The following is a 24,023-nucleotide window of genomic DNA, read 5'->3' as shown; positions in this document are numbered from 1 at the left end:
ATGATTACTCTGTAAATCACACTTAAATGCATGCCAGAGGGTTCACCAAAACATCTTCACACTAATTCTCTATTATTCCACTTTCGAACAGCACAGGAAAAAAATGAACACCTATATCTTCCTGTGCAAGTTCTAATTTCCCTTATTTTATTATCATGATTATTTCTCCCTACATAGGTTGGGATCACCAACATATTTTCACGTTCAGAGGATAAAGTTGGAGATTGAAATTTTGTGACAAGATCATGCCACAATGAAAGTCCTATATTATGACTGTGATACTCTCTGCCTATTTCTCAATGATACAAATGTGCCCTCCTTTGAACTTTCTCGATGTACTCCATTAATCCTATCTGGTAAGGCTCCCACACCATGCAGCAGTATACCAGAAGAGGGTGGACAAGTGTAGTATAGGCAGTCTCTTTAACAGATCTATTGAATCTTCTAAGTGTTCTGCCAATAAAACACAATCTTTGGTTCACCTCCCCCCCAATATTCTGTGTGTGTTCTTCCCAATTTAAGTTGTTCATGACTGTAATACCAAGATATTTAGTTGAATTTACTGTCTTCATATTTGACTGATTTATCGTGTAACCGAAGTTTAACGGATTCTTTTTAGCACTCGTGTGGTTGACCTCACATTCTTCAATGCTTAGGGTCAATCATCAATTTTCACCATTCAGATATCTTATCTAAATCATTTTGCAGTTGGTTTTGGTCTTCTGATGACTTTACTAGACAGCAAACGACAGCTTCATCTGCAAAGAACCTACGACAGCTACTCAGATTGTCACCTAAATCATTTATGTAGATTTTGACATTGCCCTCACAGTATGTATTTTCTTTAATGTCGTTTGTTGTTAGCAACATTAGCTTATTCCCAAGAGTTAGCAGCTTTCACTCAGTTAATACTAGGCAGAAATCAAATCTGCATGTGGAATGCACTTCCTTGACTCTTGTGCAGAAAGGAGTGCAGTATTCTGCTGCATCCATTTTCAATAAGCTACCACAAGAACTAAAAAATCTTAGCAGTAGCCCAAACACTTTTAAGTCTAAACTGAAGAGTTTCCTCATGGCTCACTCCTTCTATTCTGTCGAGGAGCTCCTGGAAGAGATAAAAAATTAAGCAAATTCCAGTGTTACATTCTTGATTTTCTTTATTTAAACTAACGACTTGTCGCCTGAATATGTTTCTTATATTTCATTTTATCTGTTTCTACAATCGTGTTATAATTTCATGTATTGACTCGTTCCATGACCATGGAGACTTCTCCTAAATGTGGTCCCACGGAACAAAAAAAAAAAAAAAAAAAAAAAAAAAAAAAAAAAGAGAACAGCAGAGAGTCTGTAACACTACCCTGTTTTACTCAATGACTTTCCATAAATTACTATGAACAGTGACCTGTCCGAAAAGAAGTCAAGAATCCAGTCACACTGAGATGATATTCCATAAGCAAGCAATTTGGTTTCATGCCGCTTGTGAGGTACGATGTCAAAAACCTTCTGGAAATCTAGAAATATGGAATCAATTAGAAATCCCCTGTCGATAGCTCTCAGCACTTTGTGTGAGTAAAGAGTTAGTTGTGTTTCACAAGAACAATATTTTCTAAATCCACATTGACTAGTTGTCAATAGACCATTCTCTTCAAGGTAATCCATAATGCCTGAACACAATATATGCTCTAAAATCTTGCTGCATATAGACATACTGATGTGGGAATTACTGAATTACTCCTACTGCCTTTCTTGAATGTTGGTGATCTGTTATGAATATATTGGGGGCCATTTATCAATATACCCATTCATCAACAAACTTAACAGATACTGAAGAGTCCTACAACATCCATGTATATCATTTGTGCCAGTGAAGAACAGGAGCAGGCCAAACACAATATGTTTAATGTTTCCCCACACTGAATTCAGTTTTATTCCTGTCATCTCATTTGTTAATCTGACCGTTTGTTTGTTTTTAAGGTAATCCATACAAAAGGAAGATGTTTAATGTGATACCATTTTAGTTTCCCTAACACAGTTTTGTGATCTACACCACCAAAGACCTTGGCAATATCACAAAAAATGCCAGCACGGTAATTTTTATTGATTAGGTCCACTCAAATTCAGTTTGTGAGATCACATATCCATTTCTTGGAACTGAAACTGAGCTGTTTTAAAAAGTAATTCTCAGAAAGATACTTCAATATTCTGTTGTAAGCTACCTTCTCAAAAATCTTTGAGAATACAGGAAGGAGAGAGATGGGTCTTAAATTAGATGTCAGTTGGGTATCTCCACTTTTATAAATGGGTATTACTACAGCATATTTCAGATCTTCAGGAAATACACATTTATACATCAACTGGTAACCACGATAACTCAAGGTTGACACTACCAAGTCATCACAAGATTTTATACTTTGGCTGAGATACTATCATAGCCAGATGAGTTACTGTTTTCAGTGGCCTAATAATTTTCATAATTTCACTGATAGATGACTTGGGAAAACCAGTGTCTGCTGTATTTTGCATTGCCTTTCCAAGTAAGTACAATGGATCTGCTATCTAGAGACCATTTTTTGCCACTATGTTTTCAGCTACTGTTAGGAAGAATTCATAGAATTCAGTAGCCAGCAATTTGAGTTTCATATCATGTCTAACTGCTACTGTCATCTGGAAGTTGAATATCATTTGTCTAACCAAGTTCATTTTTTCGCACAAAATAAAGCTTCAATTTGTCCTTTCTTTGTTCTTCAGATTATTTGTGCATAGTACATGGTTTCTGCCTTTTTGATGGCATGCTGAACAATTGATTAGAGTTAGCCCTCTGCACTGAATAAATCCCTCTTTTCCTCTCGAAGGATACTTTGATCCCAGACATTAATACCTTACATCCCAGATCCTATTATAATTATCCTTGACATACTGTAAATTAAAACTGGATTCATACTACTGTAATAATATTTTTAGGAAGGAAGTAAATTACTCATCTACTGTGAATCCTTGGTTAGCTTCTTCCCATTTTTCATCCTGTATATTCTCCATGAATAATGTAACTGAGTCAGCATTTATAATTCTAAGAAATTTTCCTTTTCGATTATCAGTTAAAACTGATTGATGTCGACATTCCATTGCTGCCACTGATAATCATGGTCATATACAGCACGTGCTGTAGGGATTGCATGTATTTCATGATGATGATGGACAATTTTATTATTAGAATAAATGCACAGAAGTTGTGCATAAGTGACATAAATTACATAGCTTTGTGATATCACACTTTGTTTGTCACATTTCAGTGTTCACATTTTTTATTATTTACCAAGTTCTACTAGTGATTTTACTCATTTTTTTATGGCTGGTCACATGGTAACAGTCACAAGGTTGGTCGCACACATCACACACACAGTTGCTGCTGGGGTCATGGAAACTCTTTTTCTTGCATATTTTATGGTGGTATCCATGCACTGCTATTGAGTTCACCAGGTATCAGAGTTCTTGATTTGTGATGGACCAGGATCTGTTTGTCATGGCTTCTGTTGTATGTAAGTCCAGCCAAATTTCCCTTCTCTTCTTCTCTCTTTCATGATGGACAATTGGATACAGAAATTAATTATCATTTATTGTTGCATTATAATATATCCTGCGTTATTGTGCAGCTAAACCAAAGTTGGACATCAGTTACTCAACATAATCTTTCGCACAACTATCCCAGATGAAATCTATATTGAAATAACCACATACTATCATTTCCCCGTTACTTCCATTAAGACTTATTAGTAGCCCCTCCAGTTTCTTAATCGAACTTGGGGATCTATATGTGACAAAGCAAGCTGGGATAATTTTAATTCCCCTCTCGTTTTGCCATCTGCCTCCTTAAATTCGTTTTGTTACTTTTAACTATTTAACATTAACATACATGAATGTTATCTGCATTTCCATAAAAGAGAAAGACTCAGTTTTAAAGAATATAACACCAGATGTAATTTTGTGCTTAGTTTTATGTTGTTGTTGTTGTTGTGGTCTTCAGTCCTGAGACTGGTTTGATGCAGCTCTCCATGCTACTCTATCATGTGCAAGCTTCTTCATCTCCCAGTACCTACTGCAACCTACATCCTTCTGAATCTGCTTAGTGTATTCATCTCTTGGTCTCCCTCTACGATTTTTAGCCTCCACGCTGCCCTCCAATGCTAAATTTGTGATCCCTTGATGCCTCAAAACATGTCCTACCAACCGATCCCTTCTTCTAGTCAAGTTGCGCCACAAACTTCTCTTCTCCCCAATCCTATTCAGTACCTCCTCATTAGTTACATGATCTACCCATCTTATCTTCAGCATTCTTCTGTAGCACCACATTTCGAAAGCTTCTATTCTCTTCTAGTCCAAACTAGTTATCGTCCATGTTTCACTTCCATACATGGCTAGACTCCATACAAATACTTTCAGAAACGACTTTCTGACACTTAAATCTATACTCAATGTTAACAAATTTCTCTTCTTCAGAAACGATTTCCTTGCCATTGCCAGTCTACATTTTATATCCTCTCTACTTCGACCATCATCAGTTATTTTACTCCCTAAATAGCAAAACTCCTTTACTACTTTAAGTGTCTCATTTCCTAATCTAATTCCCTCAGCATCACCCGATTTAATTTGACTACATTCCATTATCCTCGTTTTGCTTTTGTTGATGTTCATCTTATATTCTCCTTTCAAGACACTGTCCATTCCGTTCAACTGCTCTTCCAAGTCCTTTGCTGTCTCTGATAGAATTACAATGTCATCGGCAAACCTCAAAGTTTTTACTTCTTCTCCATGAATTTTAATACCTACTCCGAATTTTTCTTTTGTTTCCTTTACTGCTTGCTCAATATACAGATTGAATAACATTGGGGAGAGGCTACAACCCTGTCTCACTCCTTTCCCAACCACTGCTTCCCTTTCATGCCCCTCGACTCTTATAATTGCCATCTGGTTTCTGTACAAATTGTAAATAGCCTTTCGTTCCCTGTATTTTACCCCTGCCACCTTTAGAATGTGAAAGAGAGTATTCCAGTCAACATTGTCAAAAGCCTTCTCTAAGTCTACAAATGCTAGAAACGTAGGTTTGCCTTTTCTTAATCTTTCTTCTAAGATAAGTCGTAGGGTCAGTATTGCCTCACGTGTCCCAACATTTCTACGGAATCCAAACTGATCTTCCCCGAGGTCCGCTTCTACCAGTTTTTCCATTCGTCTGTAAAGAATTCGCGTTAGTATTTTGCAACTGTGACTTATTAAACTGATAGTTCGGTAATTTTCACATCTGTCAACACCTGCTTTCTTTGGGATTGGAATTATTGTATTCTTCTTGAAGTCTCAGGGTATTTCGCCTGTCTCATACATCTTGCTAACCAGATGGTAGAGTTTTGTCATGACTGGCTCTCCCAAGGCCATCAGTAGTTCTAATGGAATGTTGTCTACTCCCGGGGCCTTGTTTCGACTCAGGTCTTTCAGTGCTCTGTCAAACTCTTCACGCAGTATCTTATCTCCCATTTCGTCTTCATCTACATCCTCTTCCATTTCCATAAGTACATCGCCCTTGTATAAACCCTCTATATACTCCTTCCACCTTTCTGCCTTCCCTTCTTTGCTTAGAACTGGGTTGCCATCTGGGCTCTTGATATTCATACAAGTGGTTCTCTTCTCTCCAAAGGTCTCTTTAATTTTCCTGTAGGCAGTATCTATCTTACCCCTAGTGAGACAGGCCTCTACATCCTTACATTTGTCCTCTAGCCATCCCTGCTTAGCCATTTTGCACTTCCTGTCGATCTCATTTTTGAGACGTTTGTATTCCTTTTTGCCTGCTTCATTTACTGCATTTTTATATTTTCTCCTTTCATCAATTAAATTCAATATTTCTTCTGTTACCCAAGGATTTCTATTAGCCCTCGTCTTTTTACCTACTTGATCGTCTGCTGCCTTCACTACTTCATCCCTCAGAGATACCCATTCTTCTTCTACTGTATTTCTTTCCGCCATTCCTGTCAATTGTTCCCTTATGCTCTCCCTGAAACTCTCTACAACTTCTGGTTCTTTCAGTTTTATGTATGTAAATGATTTCCTAATTTATTTTGACTATTCCTAGTTAGTATCATTTGTTATAGGGTGAAATCAGTGATTGTTTTGTAACTTAAATTCTACTGGTGGCCTATAAACAAGTTGTTGTTGTTGCGGTCTTCAGTCCAGAGACTAGTTTGACGCAGCTCTCCATGCTATTCTATCCTGTGCAAGCTTCTTCATCTCCCAGTACCTCCTGCAACCTACATCCTTCTGAATCTGTTCAGTGTATTCATCTCTTGGTCTCCCTCTACAATTTTTACCCTCCACGCAGCCCTCCAATACTAAATTGGTGATCCCTTGATGCCTCAGAATATGTCCTACCAAACGATCCCTTCTTCTAGTAAATTTGTGCCACAAATCTCTCTTCTCCCCAATTCTATTCAATACCTCCAATTTTTCCCAAGGGCATGCAGCTTTAATGTATGGTTAAATGATGATGGCGTCCTCTTGGGTAAAATATTCCGGAGGTAAAATAGTCCCCCATTCGGATCTCCGGGCAGGGACTACTCAACAGGACGTTGTTATCAGGAGAAAGAAAACTGGTATTTTATGGATCGGAGCATGGAATGTCAGATCTCTTAATCGGGCAGGTAGGTTAGAAAATTTAAAAAGGGAAATGGATAGGTTAAAGTAAGATATAACGGGAATTAGTGAAGTTCGGTGGCAGGAGGAACAAGACTTTTGGTCAGGTGAATACAGGGTTATAAATACAAAATCAAATAGGGGTAATGCAAAAGTACGTTTAATAATGAATAAAAAAAATAGGAGTGCGGGTAAGCTACTACAAACAGCATAGTGGATGCATTATTGTGGCCGAGATAGACAGAAAGCCCACACCTACTACAGTAGTACAAGTTTATATGCCAACTAGCTCTGCGATGATGAAGAAATTGATGAAATGTATGATGAGATAAAAAAAAATTATTCAGATAGTGAAGGGAGACGAAAATTTAATAGTCATGGGTGACTGGAATTCGGTAGTAGGAAAATGGAGAGAAGGAAACATAGTAGGAGAATATGGAGTGGGGTTAAGAAATGAAAGAGGAAGCCGCCTGGTAGAATCTTGCACAGATCACAATTTAATCATAGCTAACACTTGGTTCAAGAATCATAAAAGAAGGTTGTATACATGGAATAACCCTGGAGATACTAGAAGGTATCAGATAGATTATATAATGGTAAGACACAGATTCAGGAACCAGGTTTTAAATTGTAAGACATTTCCAGGGGCAGATATGGAATCTGACCACAATCTATTAGTTATGAACTGTAGATTAAAACTGAAGAAACTGCAAAAAGGTGGGAATTTAAGGAGATGGGACCTGGATAAACTGAAAGAACCAGAGGTTGTACAGAGTTTCAGGGAGAGCATAAGGGAACAATTGACAGGAATGGGGGAATGAAATACAGTAGAAGAAGAATGGGTAGCTTTGAGGGATGAAGTAGTGAAGGCAGCAGAAGATCAAGTAGATAAAAAGAAGAGGGCTAGTACAAATCTTTGGGTAACAGAAGAGATACTGAATTTAATTGACGAAAGGAGAAAATACAAAAATGCAGGAAATGAAGTGCGCAAAAAGGAATACAAACGTCTCAAAAATGAGATCAACAGGAAATGCAAATTGAAGTGGTCAAATGATGTTATGCTTGTACTGTTGCCCTGCGTGAACAATTCCGCAACTGTGGAATTTAAAACTTCGGCTTTCGTTTTGCTGTCTTCGACTGCCACACCAGACTGTTCAATGAATGACTCTATGGAAGCTTTAGACCTGCTTAGTGATTTTACATAGGACCAGAAATTTCTTGTGATCTCAGGCAGATCTTTTGCTATGGTATGGTGCAGGTAGTAGGTGTATGCTTCATGCATAGATCTTTTCACAGATCCACAAATTACTACTAATTTTTGCCTGTAATCATTTGCATGTTCTCTTTTGAACTGAGAGTACAACAGCCTGAATTTTGTTGCTAAGCCATAGGAGGCTTTTCCAACCTTAATCCAGTTACTAGGCACATACTTGATTTATACGATTTACAATCTGATTATATGGTTCCATACTACTACCACTACCACCTACTCCAGTCCTGTCACAGGCATCTACTATCCCATCAAAGGCAGAGCTACCTGGGAAAGCAGCCATGTGATCTACAAGATAGACTGCAAAAATTGTGCTGCTTTCTGCAAGAGCATGACAATTAACAAGCTTTCTGTCCACATGAATGAACACCACCAAACTGTGGCCAAGAGATAGTTGGTACACACAGTTTCTGAACAAACTGCACATGATGTGCTTCACTTCAATTACTGGTTCACAGTCTGTACCATCTGGATCCTTCCTACCAACACCAGCTTTCTGAATTGCACTGGTGGGAACTCTCAGTGCATGTCCTTCATTCTTGTTATCACCCTGACTTCAACCTTTACTAGTTGCTGTCCTCCACCTTCTTTCCTGCTTGCACTCCCTCACACATCTGCCTTCTATTCCACCAACCCATCTGCTAGTCTTTTCTCCTTCTCTAGGTCAGAAGTCTCTATCCTTTTCCCTTCCCCCACACAGCCTCCCAACTCTGCACCTAGCTGCCCTATCCATCCCCACAATGCCCCTGTTCGCTCCCACAGTAGCACAATGTCCTTGCCCACTCTTAACCTGCTGTCCTGCCCCACCTTGCTCCATGCATCCTTCTAATCCCGACCACCCACCCCAGATTGCTGTTCATGTCAGACACAGATGGGACCGAGCAGTTGTTGACAGTAGCTGTGTGTGTGTGTGTGTGTGTGTGTGTGTGTGTGTGTGTGTGTGTGTGTGTGTTTTTTTCTGCTTCTGAAGGAGGACTTTTTTGTCTGAAAGCTAAATGTCTAGCAGTCTTTCCAATGTGTCTTTCTGCAACTCAATGCCTCAATGCCTACACTAACTGGTGAGTAGCAATCTATCTTTTTCATACTGTTCTTATTCCATCCTGGAATTTCCATTGTTTGAATTCTAAAATTATTTATTTATGGTTCTTATTTCATAATTGTGGACAGAATTTCTGCAAGTTTAAAGTCTCTGACTACTATTCCATCGAGAGGAGACAGCCCATAATATAAAGGGAAAGTACGATTAGTATTTTTAGTTCTTTGATCTGTGGCCAGAATGAATCTGTATTTGTAATGCCTGTTATTGTTCTCACTGCTTCTGTTTTGCCACATAAACACTGTTTCTGCACCAGAAGAGTTATTATGTAGACACTATCAAGCAGAAGTTTTATGTGATGGATTTTTGAACTATGGTTTCATAAGGTACCTGTAGGGTTCAGGCCTGAATTTTACACTGCCAAACTCAGCAAACAATTCCACTGTCATCATTACCATATGCTCTATGCTCTGCTTTGTGTTACTGTGTTGCTCACTGTTTTCTTTCCGCATTTTGGAGTGAGAGAAGAGACTTACGCTGATCCTTCACAAGGCTTGAGTACAACACTCAACTCCAACAAGAATAGGTGATCCCTATGACAGAACATGGGTGTAGAGTGTAGACTCTCAGTCCTGCAAAAGGGAGGTGGTACTTGCCTCTACACTGATTCTCTCCCATCAGAAAGTCGAAGTTCTCATTTATTTACTATCACAGCTGACTACCATGATATAGCATATGCACTCTGCCTATCCCCCATGTTACAACATTAGAGAAGGGAAGTTGCTACTCACCACATAGTGGAGATGCTGAGTCGCAATAGGCACAACAAAAAGATTTACACAATTATAGCTTTTGAACATTAAGGCCTTTGTCAGCAATACACACACACACACACACACACACACACACACACACACACTCACGCAAATGCAACTTGCACACACGTCTGCAGTCTCTGACAACTGAGTTATTCTGAGAGCACAGTAGGCACAATGTAAAAGAAACCAAAGAGAAATCTGGAAAAGGGATTAAAGTTCAGGGGGAACAATTCAAACTTTAAGGTTTGCTGATGATACTGAAATTCTATCAGAGGCAACATGTGACTTGTAAGTAGCAAATGACTTCCGTAGCAAGGTGACTGACAATGGCCAAAGTAAAGAAAACATAAAACGCAGACTAGCAATAGCAACAAAGACAAATCTGAAAGAGAGAAATATATAAACACTGACTATAAATGTAATTGTTAGGAAGTCTTCTCTCAAAGTATTTGGGGTGTGGCCCTGAACAGAAATGTAATGTGGACAATAAAAAGTTCAGGTAAGAAGAGAATAGAAGCTTTCAAAAGGTGGTGATATAGAAGAATGCTGAAGGTGAGACAGACAGATGTGATAACTAATGAGGCGTTAATGAACTTAATTGGCAAGAAAAGAAATTTATGGCACAACTTGACTAATAGAAGGGGTTGATTGGTAGCCTACATCCTGAGACATCAATCTAAGAACTGTCAGTTTGATGAGAGAGAGAGAGAGAGAGAGAGAGAGAGAGAGAGAGAGAGTGAGTGAGTGAGTGAGTGAGTTTGTGTGTGTGTGTGTGTGTGTGTGTGTGTGTGTGTGTGTGTGTGTAAAAGGGGGAGGGGGGGATAAAAACTATAGAGGGCCATAAAGGCTACAATAAGCAGGTTCAAATGAGGGATGTAAATTGCAAGAGTTATGCATATGTGAATACACTCACATAGGATAGACTAGCTTGCAATTCTGTATCAGATCGGCCTTTTGACTGAAGACCACAGCATCAAAAGCAAATTGTTTACTGTAGTAACTAAATGTTATGAAGAGTGTATCATACAACCTGGCTCCACAAAAAAAGTAGACCTCTTGCATTACTGAAGAGGGGAAATGCAAAAAACTGTACAAGTTAGAGGGTAAAAAATGTTAGTTAAACAGAGGATTCAAAGGAAAATAAATTGGAACTTAGTCAATGGTCAATTAGGCTACAGATTAGGGATGGCAACATGAGGAGCAATATTGGCATTACATCAAATTTTAGAAAGAAGATTAGGAGCAAACAGAAAAAATGTAGCATTTATTAATCTAGAAGAGGCATTTAATGTGGCTGATTGGAAGATATTATTTAAAGCAATGTGCAAAGTTGGACTTGAATGGTTGGAGTATACGGAAGCATTGAAGAAGCAAACATCAAAAAGGAAGTGAGACAGGGGTACTCACCATCACATTATTTAGTTAATTTATTCTTCAAGTAGGCAATAACAACAATGAAAGAAAAGATGACTGGACTCAAAAGTAATGGCTTGCATATTCACTGCATCAGATTTGCCAATGACATTGCAACAGTGACAGACTCAAAGAAGGAACTAAATAACATATATAAGTTCTTAACAAACTAAACTAAAAATAAAAATGAATACCAGGAAGACAAATTCATGGTTACAGACAATATAGGCAATGGAGATAGGACTGACACAACTATAGGCAGTGAGAAAGTCATGGAAGTAACCAAACTTCATTAGTTTAGTAGCACTTTGAGGAAAACAATAGACCTCTCAAGGAAACCAACAGAAGAACAGAATTATCCAAAAGCACATTCCAAAATAAAAAGAGCCTTCTGCTGTACAATCATGTAAGTGTACACACTACAAAAAGATTTGTAAAGAGCTCTGTTTGGAGTCTCCTGGCAGCCAGATGTGGTACCTGGACGTTATCAAAGCAGGAGAAAGTTCAACTTGAAGCTGCAGAAATGTGGTTCTGGTGGAAAATTGTAAGAACTAGTTGGACCGACAGAAAAATGAATGAGATTGTTCTACAAGAAATAGTAGATGAGAAATAACTACTGAAGTAATTCACAAGTGCACAGCAAACTCATTGGACACTTAAGTAGACATGATACTCTTTTACAAACAAGCTTTGAAGGCAAGATCATAGGGAAGAAAACACAGCAACAATCGAGAACATCCCACTTAAAAAATACGATCAGTGAAATGGGATGTTCTTCATTCTTGGAGATGAAGAGAACTACTGAAGAGAGGAAGTTATGGCTGAGGAGATAAGTCTTCACCTCTTGAAGGATGAAGAATACTGAGAATGACATAAATTTTTAACTTATTGTCAAACATACATGTAACTTGGAAGAGCAGTTGAATGGAATGGACAGTGTCTTGAAGGGAGGATATAAGATGAACATCAACAAAAGCAAAACGAGGATAATGAAATGTAGTCGAATTAAGTCGGGTGATGCTGAGGGAATTAGATTAGGAAATGAGACACTTAAAATAGTAAAGGAGTTTTGGTATTTGGGGAGCAAAATAACTGATGATGGTCGAAGTAGAGAGGATATAAAATGTAAACTGGCAATGGCAAGGAAAGCGTTTCTGAAGAAGAGAAATTTGTTAAGTTCGAGTATAGATTTAAGTGTCAGGAAGTCATTTCTGAAAGTATTTGTATGGAGTGTAGCCATGTATGGAAGTGAAACATGGACGGTAAATAGTTTGGACAAGAAGAGAATAGAAGCTTTCGAAATGTGGTGCTACAGAAGAATGCTGAAGATTAGATGGGTAGATCACATAACTAATGAGGAAGTATTGAATAGGATTGGGGAGAAGAGAAGCTTGTGGCACAACTTGACCAGTAGAAGGGATCGGTTGGTAGGACATGTTCTGAGGCATCAAGGGATCACCAATTTAGTATTGGAGGGCAGTGTGGAGGGTAAAAATTGTAGGGGGAGACCAAGAGATGAATACACTAAGCAGATTCAGAAGGATGTAGGTTGCAGTAGGTACTGAGATGAAGAAGCTTGCACAGGATAGAGTAGCATGGAGAGCTGCATCAAACCAGTCTCAGGACTGAAGACCACCACAACAACAACAACAACATGTATCCTTCTTCCAGTTGCCAAGTATTGGATAAATCAGTGGAAGAAAATGAAATTTATGGGTCTTGCAAAGCAGAATAGCATGTATGAGTCATCAGGGATGCAATATGTCAATTATTTTCCAAATTGGCTATGAGTCAGACCAAGAAGTTCACCTACATAGCCCGTCACTAAAGGCATTTCCTGCAAAAAATTCACATAATTTCAATGTGTCTAGAAGCTGTGTTCAGTGTGCATTTTGTTCTAGAAAGAAATATTTACACTGTGAAAATATTATGTCAATTACAGCACATGAGAACTATTCTGGTCTAGCAACTCTTAAGATATTCTAATAGCTTATCAAATACAAATTTTAAGCCACAGTCACAGATAATTCCAAGTACTGCATACAGAAATACTTACCAGTAAAATCAAGTGACAAGAGCTAGGAATAATTTTTTTTATTTTTGAGTGTTTCCATCAGCAGTACTCAGAATTTCACTTTCTGAAGCTAAATACTGGACAGCCACTATCTCTCCTTGTTATTAATAAATAAAACAAAATTCAAACAGAGAAAGTAGCATGCAAATGAATCTTTAATAAAAACAAAAGTAATAAACAGAAGGATGGGTAAAGGGCCTACAGTTTCAATGGTTCTAATGATATGAAGTATTGCACCTAACATTTCTGTCACAAAGCATTTTTATCACCTTTGTCCATTATTTTCTTGGCCTGTACTAGAAATGGGTTATTTATAAGCAGATTTCTTACTTGTGACTGTAGTTGCTCTTGTCATCCAGAGAACTGTGGAATATGCTGGAAATGCTCGCAGTAACCAAGTGAAATGAGCTAGGACTCCTCTAAATATCAACACCAGTAAACGCAACTGTTAACAGAAAAAAACATAACCATTGTTAATTTCAATTAAACTAATTAAATAGAAAATTTTCCCCTCCCCTACAAGTGGTAGAGAACTTCAAGTACCTGGGAAGCATGATTGAAAGTAAGGGGGGAAACGCAATGGAAATAAATGAAAGGTGCAGAAAAGCAGGGCAGTTCTTCAAACGCATTAGGGGGCTTATTTGGAGCAAGGAGGTGCCACAGAAATCCAAGGGAATTATATACCGAACCTACTTTGTCCCCATATTGGCATACGGAAGTGAGACATGGGTAACGCACAAAAGCGACAAAAGTAGAATACAAGCTAGTGAATTGAAGTTCCAGAGGAGCAGGTCGAGTGTAACAAGACGAGACAGATTGCGAAATGTGTATGTGAGGGAAAGACTAAAGGAGGAACCAGTACAGGACAGGATAGAAAAATCAAGACTGCAGTGGTATGGACACATGAAGAGAATGGGTGAGGGAAGAATTCCAAAGAGGATGTTTGATCTGCAACTGGAGGGGAAGAGGCCCAGGGGAAGACCAAGAGATAGATGGATGAAGGGAGTGAAGGAATGTGTGACGAGAAGAGGAGAGAACTGGACGAAGGTGGAAGAGGGGGAATGGTGGAAAGACAGAACACGATGGAGAGGCTTCTGTTCCCGACAGACCCAGCCAGTGGCTGGAAACTGTCCAAGATGATGATGATGATGATGATGAAATAGAAAATTTTGTAAATCTATGTGAATATTACACATATCAAATAAAATTTTGAACATAATTGCTGTTCAGCAACAGTGAATGTAAATGAATGATTACGAAAATCAGCTAACCATTTGCAGGTATAAAGGTTTATTAGCAACCCCTGACCATGATTTCAACAACTGTAAAATTGCCTTCTTCGGAAGTACATGGACCTATTGAGGAATTTTGTTTACATCATAGTTAAAAAGAATTATCAATATTTAAAGGATGTACAAAGCTACTGTATGAATATATAATTTAAAAAATTACTGACACAAAAAATGACATACTGGTAACGACAAATTTCACAGCAAAGAAGCTCATGTCAAGTAACATGGTATGTATGCCCATGTGTAAAACCAAATAAAACTCATTTAAAAACATTCCCATTGGTGCTGGGCTAAGTGCAAAACTCTTCACATTAAAATGTGCATGGAATTAAAAGGCAATGAAAGGTCCATACACGGCTGGTGCTATGTAGTGACTGATAAAGTTGTCATATTGCATGAAATACGGAAAACATTGGTAGGTGGCATACCTGTATGAAAACATATGTGCACAGCAAAGAAATAAAACTGTGAGCTATTGTCACGTTATATCGAAAAGGGACTGAAAAAATTTTTACATAAATAAATGACGGAGGGAAACTTTAAAAATAAATTATAACAGTAAAAAGTAGGATATATAGAAAGAGATAAAATATTTTAGAAGAAAATAGAAATTTGGTAAGAATGAATGATGAGTGGAGGCCAACAATGAATTGTAACTACATTAACTGGTCTGAAGTGCTGGGTTAAAAACCTTCAAGAAACTGTTGACTCGCAAGTTACAGCTGATCATTTTTAACATGTTACCATCGCTATCGAGTGTGTATTTAAAATTGCCAGTTCTTTACATAAGTCTTAATTTCTGCCCTTTAACTTCCTTGCACAAAATTATAGTTTCTCCTAGATCCTTAGGGGAGTGATTGCTAATGAGTAAATGTTCAGCAAATGTGGAATGGCATGCATTTCTGAGGAAGACAATTTTACAGTTATTTAAACCATGGACAATGGTTGTTAATGAACCTTAATACTTGTAGCTGGTTGGCTGATTTTCTCAAATCATTCATTTTTAGAAATTAGAAGGAAGGTCAGCATTGGCCGTAATTTTGATGGTTTATTGACAGCAAAATTGATTTTTAATCGCATAATGATGACCATTAAACCACGGCCAACACTGACTATCCTTCTAATTTCACGTATATGGTCGTTGTGCACACAGCACTCTATGGAGTCGACAATCATTCATTTTTATTTATGTTTCCTCTCGTTCTCTGTGAAACATTGATCAGAAAGTTTGACAATCAAAAATGATAATCATCTGTGCAACAACATGATTTATGACGCTGTGCATGACAATGATCCTAATGGAATTTTATATCATTTAAATATTAAGGGCACATAATTATCTCAACCATTGTCATTAGGAATAATTATACTTGTAACACAGTCAAACAGTTTCCCAGTGAAATTTAAATACAGCGTCTACATCTAAATTCCACAAGCCACTTTAGCATGTGTAGTGGAGGGTACTTTATATACCACTGTTACCCCCCCCCCCTCCCCCACTTTTCCTGTTCCATTGTGAATCATGCATAGATAGGAAGAATGATCGTTAGTATGCCTCCTGTGAGGTTGATTCTATTTAATTTAATCTTTCTAATTTCACCTTTTCGGTCATTTCAATGAGACAGAAGTAAGCAATATATTGGTTGACTCTTCTTTGAACATACACTCTTGGAATTTTAACAGTAAAACACATCATGATGCAGAAAAGTGTCTTGTAGCATTTGTCACTAGTGTTGGATGAGCTTCTGTTCTACTCCTGCAGTTGCGAATAGTGTATGGGAAGTATGGTTGTTGGTGTGCCTCTGTGTGAGCTTGACTCAGTTTAATTTTATCTAATTTTACCTTCATGGTCTTTTCATGAGATAGGAGGAAGAAATATACTGGTTGACTCTTCTATGACCATACAGCATTGGAATTCTAGTCACAACATGATGTAGAACATCTCTCTTGTGGTATCTGCCACTGGTACTGGATGAGCATCTGTAACACTCTTGCACTTGTTAAACAAAACCTGTAACAGAATGAACTTCTCTTCTTTGAATCTTCTCTATTTCCTCGATCAGTTCTATCTGCTATGGATACTAGACTAACAAATGGGTGGACTGAATGTCCTGAAGATTCTTCCAGTGAATCTCAGGCTGACATATGTCTTTCCCGTGATTAGTGAGGAGACCTCCCAATATGCGAAGGAAAGTCCACAACTACAGAGCAACATCATTATTAACTGAGTTCCCAAAATATCCAAAATGGAGACATACAATAAAGTTGCTGCTTACTTCAAAAACCACAAATGTTAGAATCACAGAAGGACTCCAGAAATGGCTCATCAGTTGAGTAGACTAGTCCTTTTAGTATGAAACTGTGGTGTCACATATCGATACCACCCCATTGGTGTTGTAGCAACAGAATTGCGAGTTTCCATCTGACATCGGTAGTGGTTGCACAGGATCTGGCAGCATGCCTGCTTAGCCACACCTCCTGCAGCTCTGTACTTTGAGCACCCTCTGCCATTGCAAAGTAGGATGGTTGGCGACAGTGACTCAGACCACTCGCATTCGGGGCCACATCACTACACAAAGCTATGCAGACACTGCCTCGTTGCAGCTCTGTCACTATCGTTGTTGCTGCTGTAATTCCTAGACTATTTCTTGTTACATCATTTGTAATGAGTCTTCATACACTTGGAGAAAAACAAGTTAGATAAATCATCTGTTTGCTGTGTTACTTGTTCACTAATCATTGCTGCTCCTGTCCAACTTTCGTATGACGACATTTGCCGCATCACTATTCACAGCCCACCTCTCCTTGCCATTGTGTACGAAGTCTTATGCAACAGAAACAATAGAATGCCTTGACTAAAACTATAAGTTCTGAATATTTTTCGACTTAACAAAGAATTTGAATAGGTAGACATAGCATGCTTGTACATAAATTATCGTATTATGGAATTTGTGAAATGTTGTACAGTCAGTTTCACTCTTGTTTATGTAGTGGAAAGCCGACAGTTCCTTTAAGCAGTCATGTAACAACCAGTGAAATTGCTTCTGAAATTAATCTCTAAATCCAATGTAAAATAAACAGATTGATGTCTCCATCAGGAAACATGCTGGGTGTGTTTTCTTTGGGATCTATAGTCTATGTTTGTCTTGTCTACACAGCAGAAGGGAAAGGAAAAGGAGAACGAAATGTGTAGCCTGAGTTTCTGCCTGTGAATACCTGACTTGTGAGGTTAAAGGCATTATACAACAGCTCTGAAGTAGCACTTCAGTTTGGTTTAATTTGTGTATATTGTTGTTGTGCTCTTTAGTCCGAAGATTGGTTCAATACAGCTCTCTGTGCCAGTCTGTCATGGGCAAGCCTTTTCAGCTCTGTGTAACTACTGAACCCCAATGAAGTTGAATCTGGTCACCCCCTGATCTCCTTCTACAGTTTGTACCCCCATACTTGCCTTTAATACCAAATTAACTATACCTCGATGCCTTGGAACGTATCCTGTCAACCTACCTCTTCTTTTTTTAAGTTGTGCCATAAATCTCTTTTCTTCCCAATGATATGTAGTACCTCTTCACTAGTCACACAATCTACCCATTTAATCTGCAGCATTCTTTTGTAATAACTCTTTTCAAAAGCTTTCATTCTGTTTACTCATTATTCCATCACTTCTTGGAAAAACAACATAATTACGACTGAAAAAACACAATACAGGATTTTAACTTACAAAGTCATTGACTTTAACTGACTATTGTCATCAAAGAAGTTATAATATTTGTAAATAACATCGAAATGATGTTACTCATCTACACTGGGTCACAAACACACAGTAAATGTTATCTTTGATGGTACAGCAGTAATGTAATTAAAAATGTGGAAAGTTGAACAGTAAATAAATATAAAAGGAGAAATTCAGGAAAAAACATTAACACTAAACTCAAAACAGTGCCTATATAGTTTACATTAAATTAACAATTCCAATAAAATAGAATTAGTACTTGACAACAGTGCTGAAGAGCAGCTCGAAGTGGCATTACATATGGAAGCTGATACACAAACAGAGTAAAATGTGGAACAGGCAATTGTAACAACTTCATACATGCAGTGCATAGGCAATAACAATAAAATACATAAATACAGAAAAGTGGAGGAGTAGAAAGGTGGTGGTGGTGGTTAGTGTTTTAACGTCCCGTCGACAATGAGGTCATTAGAGACGGAGCGCAAGCTCGGGTTAGGGAAGGATTGGGAAGGAAATCGGCTGTGCCCTTTCAAAGGAACCATCCCGGCATTTGCCTGAAACGATTTAGGGAAATCACGGAAAACCTAAATCAGGATGGCCGGAGACGGGATTGAACCGTCGTCCTCCCGAATGCGAGTCCAGTGTGCTAACCACTGCGCCACCTTGCTCGGTGAGTAGAAAGGCACAGACAGTGTGGGAAGCAGTTGGAAAACTACGGAGGATTAAGTGGAGTTCAGGAGAGGGGAAGTACTGTGCTGTGTTGGTAATTTAATATTAAATCAGGACTGTGGGTCAGGTGTTTGTTAATTTCACCTTTGTTTGCTAAGTGGACGACATAGGCCAGTGGCACTCACTCAGTACATGCTCAGAAAATGTGGAGTCATAATTCTGCAACCTCCAGCTGTATTCATGTTCAGCCAAACTTGTTGCTATATCTCTGCCTGAATGACCAATACAAAACTTATCACAGTCAGGACAACTAATTTTGTATACCCCCCACTCTCGGCTAGTAATTAGGTCTCATCTTCAATATTCAAAATACACTATGCTGTGGTGTTTCCCACATTTGCTACATTCTGAGATACCTGCCCTAGGTATGGGACTGTAAACTACTTCCTGTAGACAGTAGGAGGAGCAGCAAAGGGAGCACAGGGGACGGGTATAATCTTTTAATTTTTGTTCCATATGCAAGATGTAGTCAATCATGATGGGATCGTAGCTTTTGGCTGAGGCAATAACTTTTATTATTTCTAACTTTGAAATATTCTTTGAACATGGGAACAAATATGAAATGGTGCTCCACTAAGTGGAAAGCAGCGTGCTTGTGTGTTGCTGGGTGTTGTGAACATGACAGAAGTACTGTGTCTTTGTTCTATTTTTTCTAAATTTAGAAACATGGTTAGGTACATATTTTGACTGTTTACGTTATGAAAAAAAATGTGTTGTGCTGTCTTGTAGTGCCTGTCCACATACAGAGTACCAAAAACTAAACTAAATTCCATTCAAACAGGCTTCGGAAGGCCCAACAGGACCAACCGGCTGCCGTGTCACCCTCAGCCCAAAGGCATCACTGGATGCGGATGTGGTCAGCACACCACTCTCCTGGCTGTACGTCAGTTTACACGACCGGAGCTGCTACTTCTCAATCAAGTAGCTCCTCAGTTTGCCTCACAAAGGTTGAGTGCACCCTGCTTGCCATCAGCACTCAGCAGGCCGGATGGTCACCCATCAAAGTGCTAGCCCAGTCTGACAGCACTTAACTTCGATGATCTGTCAACCAGTAATTAACCAGCATAATAATGCTCCTACCAGAGCACAAAAAAGACTAATATGCTCCTGTTTAAAAGACTTTGATTGAAAAGAGGGGTACCAGCTGCCTCATTCTGCCTTCCTCAGCACCTTTAAAAATGTTTCCAAAGATTTTGGCATGTGAATGTATTCATGCTCTTTTTAACATGCAGCTCACCTCTCACTTCCACACGCTCCTCTAACTGTAACTCGCCCATACCCACCAGTTCATCGCTGTAAGTCGCTCATATCCACCAAATCCCACTTGCCCATCTTCACTGACTCATTCAGCTCAACTCTCTGTCATTATCTCTTTGTGTCTCTCTAATTGTCACTGCCTCCTGCCTCACAGCCACAGTCTCCTCTATTCTGTCCTACTACTACGGCTACTATTACTACTACCTCCTCCCATTGTCACTGTATCCATCTTGCGCTCTCTTACTGCTACTGTACCATTCATTCCTTCCCACCGCCACTGTCTCTTCTCACAGCACTATCTCCCTCTTCCTAACTGTCATAGACTCTGTCTCTCATTATCACTGGCTCCCACCCACTCCCAATTTCTCCTTCTCTTTATTCTTATTTACCTATCAATGACTCCTTCATTCTTTTCCTAGCATTGTCCTGTCACTGTCAACTATGTTCCACTTCCACTGCATCCCTCTCTTTCCTTCACACTACCACTGCTCCTTTACTCTTACTGTACCACAACCACTGTCTACTATCTTCCAGTATTATTACTTTTCCGTCTCTTTCCCACTGCCACTGTCTCCTTCTCTCTCAGCATAAAAACATGCTACTTTGTTCACATGCCAAAACTTTTGGGAAAATTTTTAAAGGTTCTGAGGAAGGTAGAACAAAGCAGCTGGTACCCCCATTTTTCAGTCAGAATCTTTTGGAGTATTTTTCCACTGGTTCCATTCTTTTCCCTGCCACAGCAGGGCATGTCACTCACATAAAAAGAAGTTTATGGGTCAGTAAACTTTTCATAATTTATTTATGTGAAATTGAAATAACACGAAACTAATTTCACACCTGAAATCAGATTTTACATGCACAAAAATTTTGCACATGCTTCATTAATGATAAATGGGGTTCCCAGAACCCCTGCAATGATAACGGGGACACTTTACAACATTTATCTCCATGATACGTGACTACCTTTTAATGTCATACCATATTTCACGTACATATGTTACGTGTACAAGTAGGGTAACTTTGAACAACTGTATCTTGGAAATCGATAAATATATCAAGAAAATTTTCCATGTTGTTTGAGATCAAGATCTTAAGAACTCATTGTGATCCATTTGCTGTGCATAGCCATCTTGGAATCAGTGTCTCAATTTTGGTACCCAAAAACTATGTTTTTGGGGTGTTTCTTGATAACGGATAAAGATTTTCGAAAACAGGAAGATGGCACTCCTAGAGAAAAGCCTTGAGAATATAACATTGAAATTTGAAAAATTTGCTATGGCTATTTTATTATTTAGATTTCACCTCACACGGGATTTTATGGGTGAATTTTGTGTGTACATGTAAAGTAACTTTGAACCTCTGAACTTCAGAAACGGATAAAGATATCAAGAAAATTTTCAAGGCTGTTTGAGATCAGGATCTTAGAAATATATCGTAAAAATTTCAGCCATTTGCTGTGTGTAGCTGCCTTGGTTTTCATATGAAAAATGGCAAAAAAACCACTTTTTTGGGGTTCTCTAAGGAACCACCCATGAACTAACAAACACTTTTTTGGCATTCTCTAAGGAATGACCCATGAACTAACAAACACTTTTTTGGCGTTCTCTAAGGAACCACCCATTAACTAACAAACACTTTTTTGAGGCTCTCTAAGGAACTAACACAGATTTCTGAAAAGAGGAAGACAGCACTTCTACATAAATGCCTAGAGAATATACCGTGAAAATTTGAGAAATTACTTGCTTTACTTGCTTTAAGGTTTTTTATTTCTTCTCCCTCGTCTTTAATTCATTTTCCACATTTCTTCCTGGTTTCTGTTATGCTTGCTCTATGTACAGAGTGAATAGTATGGGGGTAGGCTGCAACCCTGTGTTACTCACTTCTCAGTTACTGCTTCCCTTTCATATCTTTCAATTATTATAATTTCAGTCTGGTTTCTATACATGTTGTAGATAACCTGTCCCTCCCTGCATTTTTAGACCTGACAACTTTAGAATTTCAGAGCGTATACCAATCAAAACTATCAAAATCTTTTTCTAAATTTACAAAAGTGATAAATATGGGTTTGCTTTGTTTCATTCTGTCTTCTAAAATAAGTCTTAGTATCAGTATTTCTTCACATGTTTCTATATTTCTCTGAAACACATGCTGTCTTGCCCCAGGTTGCCTTCTATCAATTGTTCAATTGTTCTGTAAATAATTCATGTTAGTGTTTTGCATCTGGCAACTCTAAAATGGCAGGCAGTTCAATATGTCTTGCAAATGTGTAAAGTCTTTGACAACTTTTGCATTTAGTCAAGTAACTTTGAAATCACAAATGTGAACAATAATATTAACTGATTAATTATGGGTTCCATAGGATACTTCACTATGTTTTGTATTGATGTAAAATGAGTTAATGTGCAGCTTATTAAATAAATTTGTGTATAATTAGATAAGTGATCAAAGATTTTGGCAGTAACTCTTTCTGAGCCTAAGTAATGAAAACTAATGAAGATAATTTTTCAACAATGATCAGTAAGCCAAAGATAATTTTTTCAACAATGATTAGTAAGTCCTACAGCTTTTGACTATGGAAACCAGGAAAAATCCTTTACATAGACCTACATTCTTATGAATAAGGTATGAGAGCTTTGAAATAAGTGAAATTACAAGAGGTAGCGTATTAAAGTGTGCCATATAAGGTGCACTGACAACATTGGAACAACGCAACATTGTGATATAGATACAATGTATACTGAAAAACTGTCAGTGGGTTGTGCAGCATTTGTTTGTGTTGATGACTTGACATGGCAATAAAGAATGCACACTGGCTGCCCATAGTGTGGATCAAGTCACCCATCATGGTTTATGGTATCACCTCTCACTGCTTGTCCCTACAGTTACAAGCCCTTTTCTTAGCCTATTCAGGAATTTGCTGAGTGCATTCCAAGGAAGGAAGGAAGGAAGGAAGGATGATCAGGTTTTCATACCTAACAACCCTTATGAGAAAAGAGAAGTGGCTGTGTGAATATCAAGTGCTCAGGTTGAAAACCAGTACAAAACAAAGAATAGAGGCTACACAAGGGAAATTAACTTGAAAGCTATGTTTTAGAAATGGAAGTAGATAAGATATGATACTGGGAGATATGACACTGTAAGAAGACTTTGAGAGAGTACTGAAAGACTAAAGTTGCAGAACGGCCCCTGTAGTAGACAACATTCCCTCAGCACTAGTAATATCCTTGGGAGAGCCAGCCATGACACAACTATTTCACCTGGAGTGCAACATGTATGATGGTGAATTGTATACAGGAGAATGGAAAAAGTGGTAGAAACCAACCTTAGGGAAGACCAGTTTGAGTTCCTGAGAAATGTTGGAACATCCAAGGCAATACTGACCCTATAGCTTGCAAGACAAACCTACATTTATATAACTTTTGTAGACTTAGAGGTACCTTTGACAATATTAACTGGAATATGTTCTTTGAAAGTCTGAAGGAATCTGGGGTAAAATACAGGTTATATATTACTTGAAGAGTAACCAAATGGCAGTTATAGGAGTTGGAGGGTATGAAAGGGAAGCAGTGGACCGCAACCTATCCCCAATGTTACTCAACCTCTACACTGAGCAAGCAGTAAAGGAAATCAAAGAAGTTTTTGGAGAAGGAATTAAAGTTCATGGAGAAAAAATAAAAACTTTGAATTTTACCAATGACACTGTAATTCTATGAGAGCGAGAGAAAGGAGTTG

The 24,023-nt window shown here is 38.3% G+C and overlaps 1 protein-coding gene across 4 annotated transcripts in view; it reads right to left on the bottom strand.

Annotated features, from left to right (window-relative positions):
- The window catches only part of LOC124589075 (phosphatidylinositol N-acetylglucosaminyltransferase subunit Q), a 103,394-nt gene that overhangs the window by 37,987 nt on the left and 41,384 nt on the right, over positions 1-24,023 (bottom strand). For all 4 annotated transcript variants that reach the window (XM_047131527.1, XM_047131526.1, XM_047131528.1 and 1 more), the window contains exon 5: positions 13,614-13,728. In XM_047131527.1, the coding sequence (XP_046987483.1) occupies positions 13,614-13,728 (115 nt within the window). The remainder of the gene's footprint in view (positions 1-13,613; positions 13,729-24,023) is intronic.

The sequence above is a fragment of the Schistocerca americana genome, chromosome 2 (genome assembly GCF_021461395.2).
Source record: "Schistocerca americana isolate TAMUIC-IGC-003095 chromosome 2, iqSchAmer2.1, whole genome shotgun sequence".
Classification (NCBI taxonomy): Eukaryota; Metazoa; Arthropoda; class Insecta; order Orthoptera; family Acrididae; genus Schistocerca; species Schistocerca americana.
Note: the sequence above shows the minus strand (reverse complement) of the source record. Positions and strands in the feature narration are given on the sequence as shown.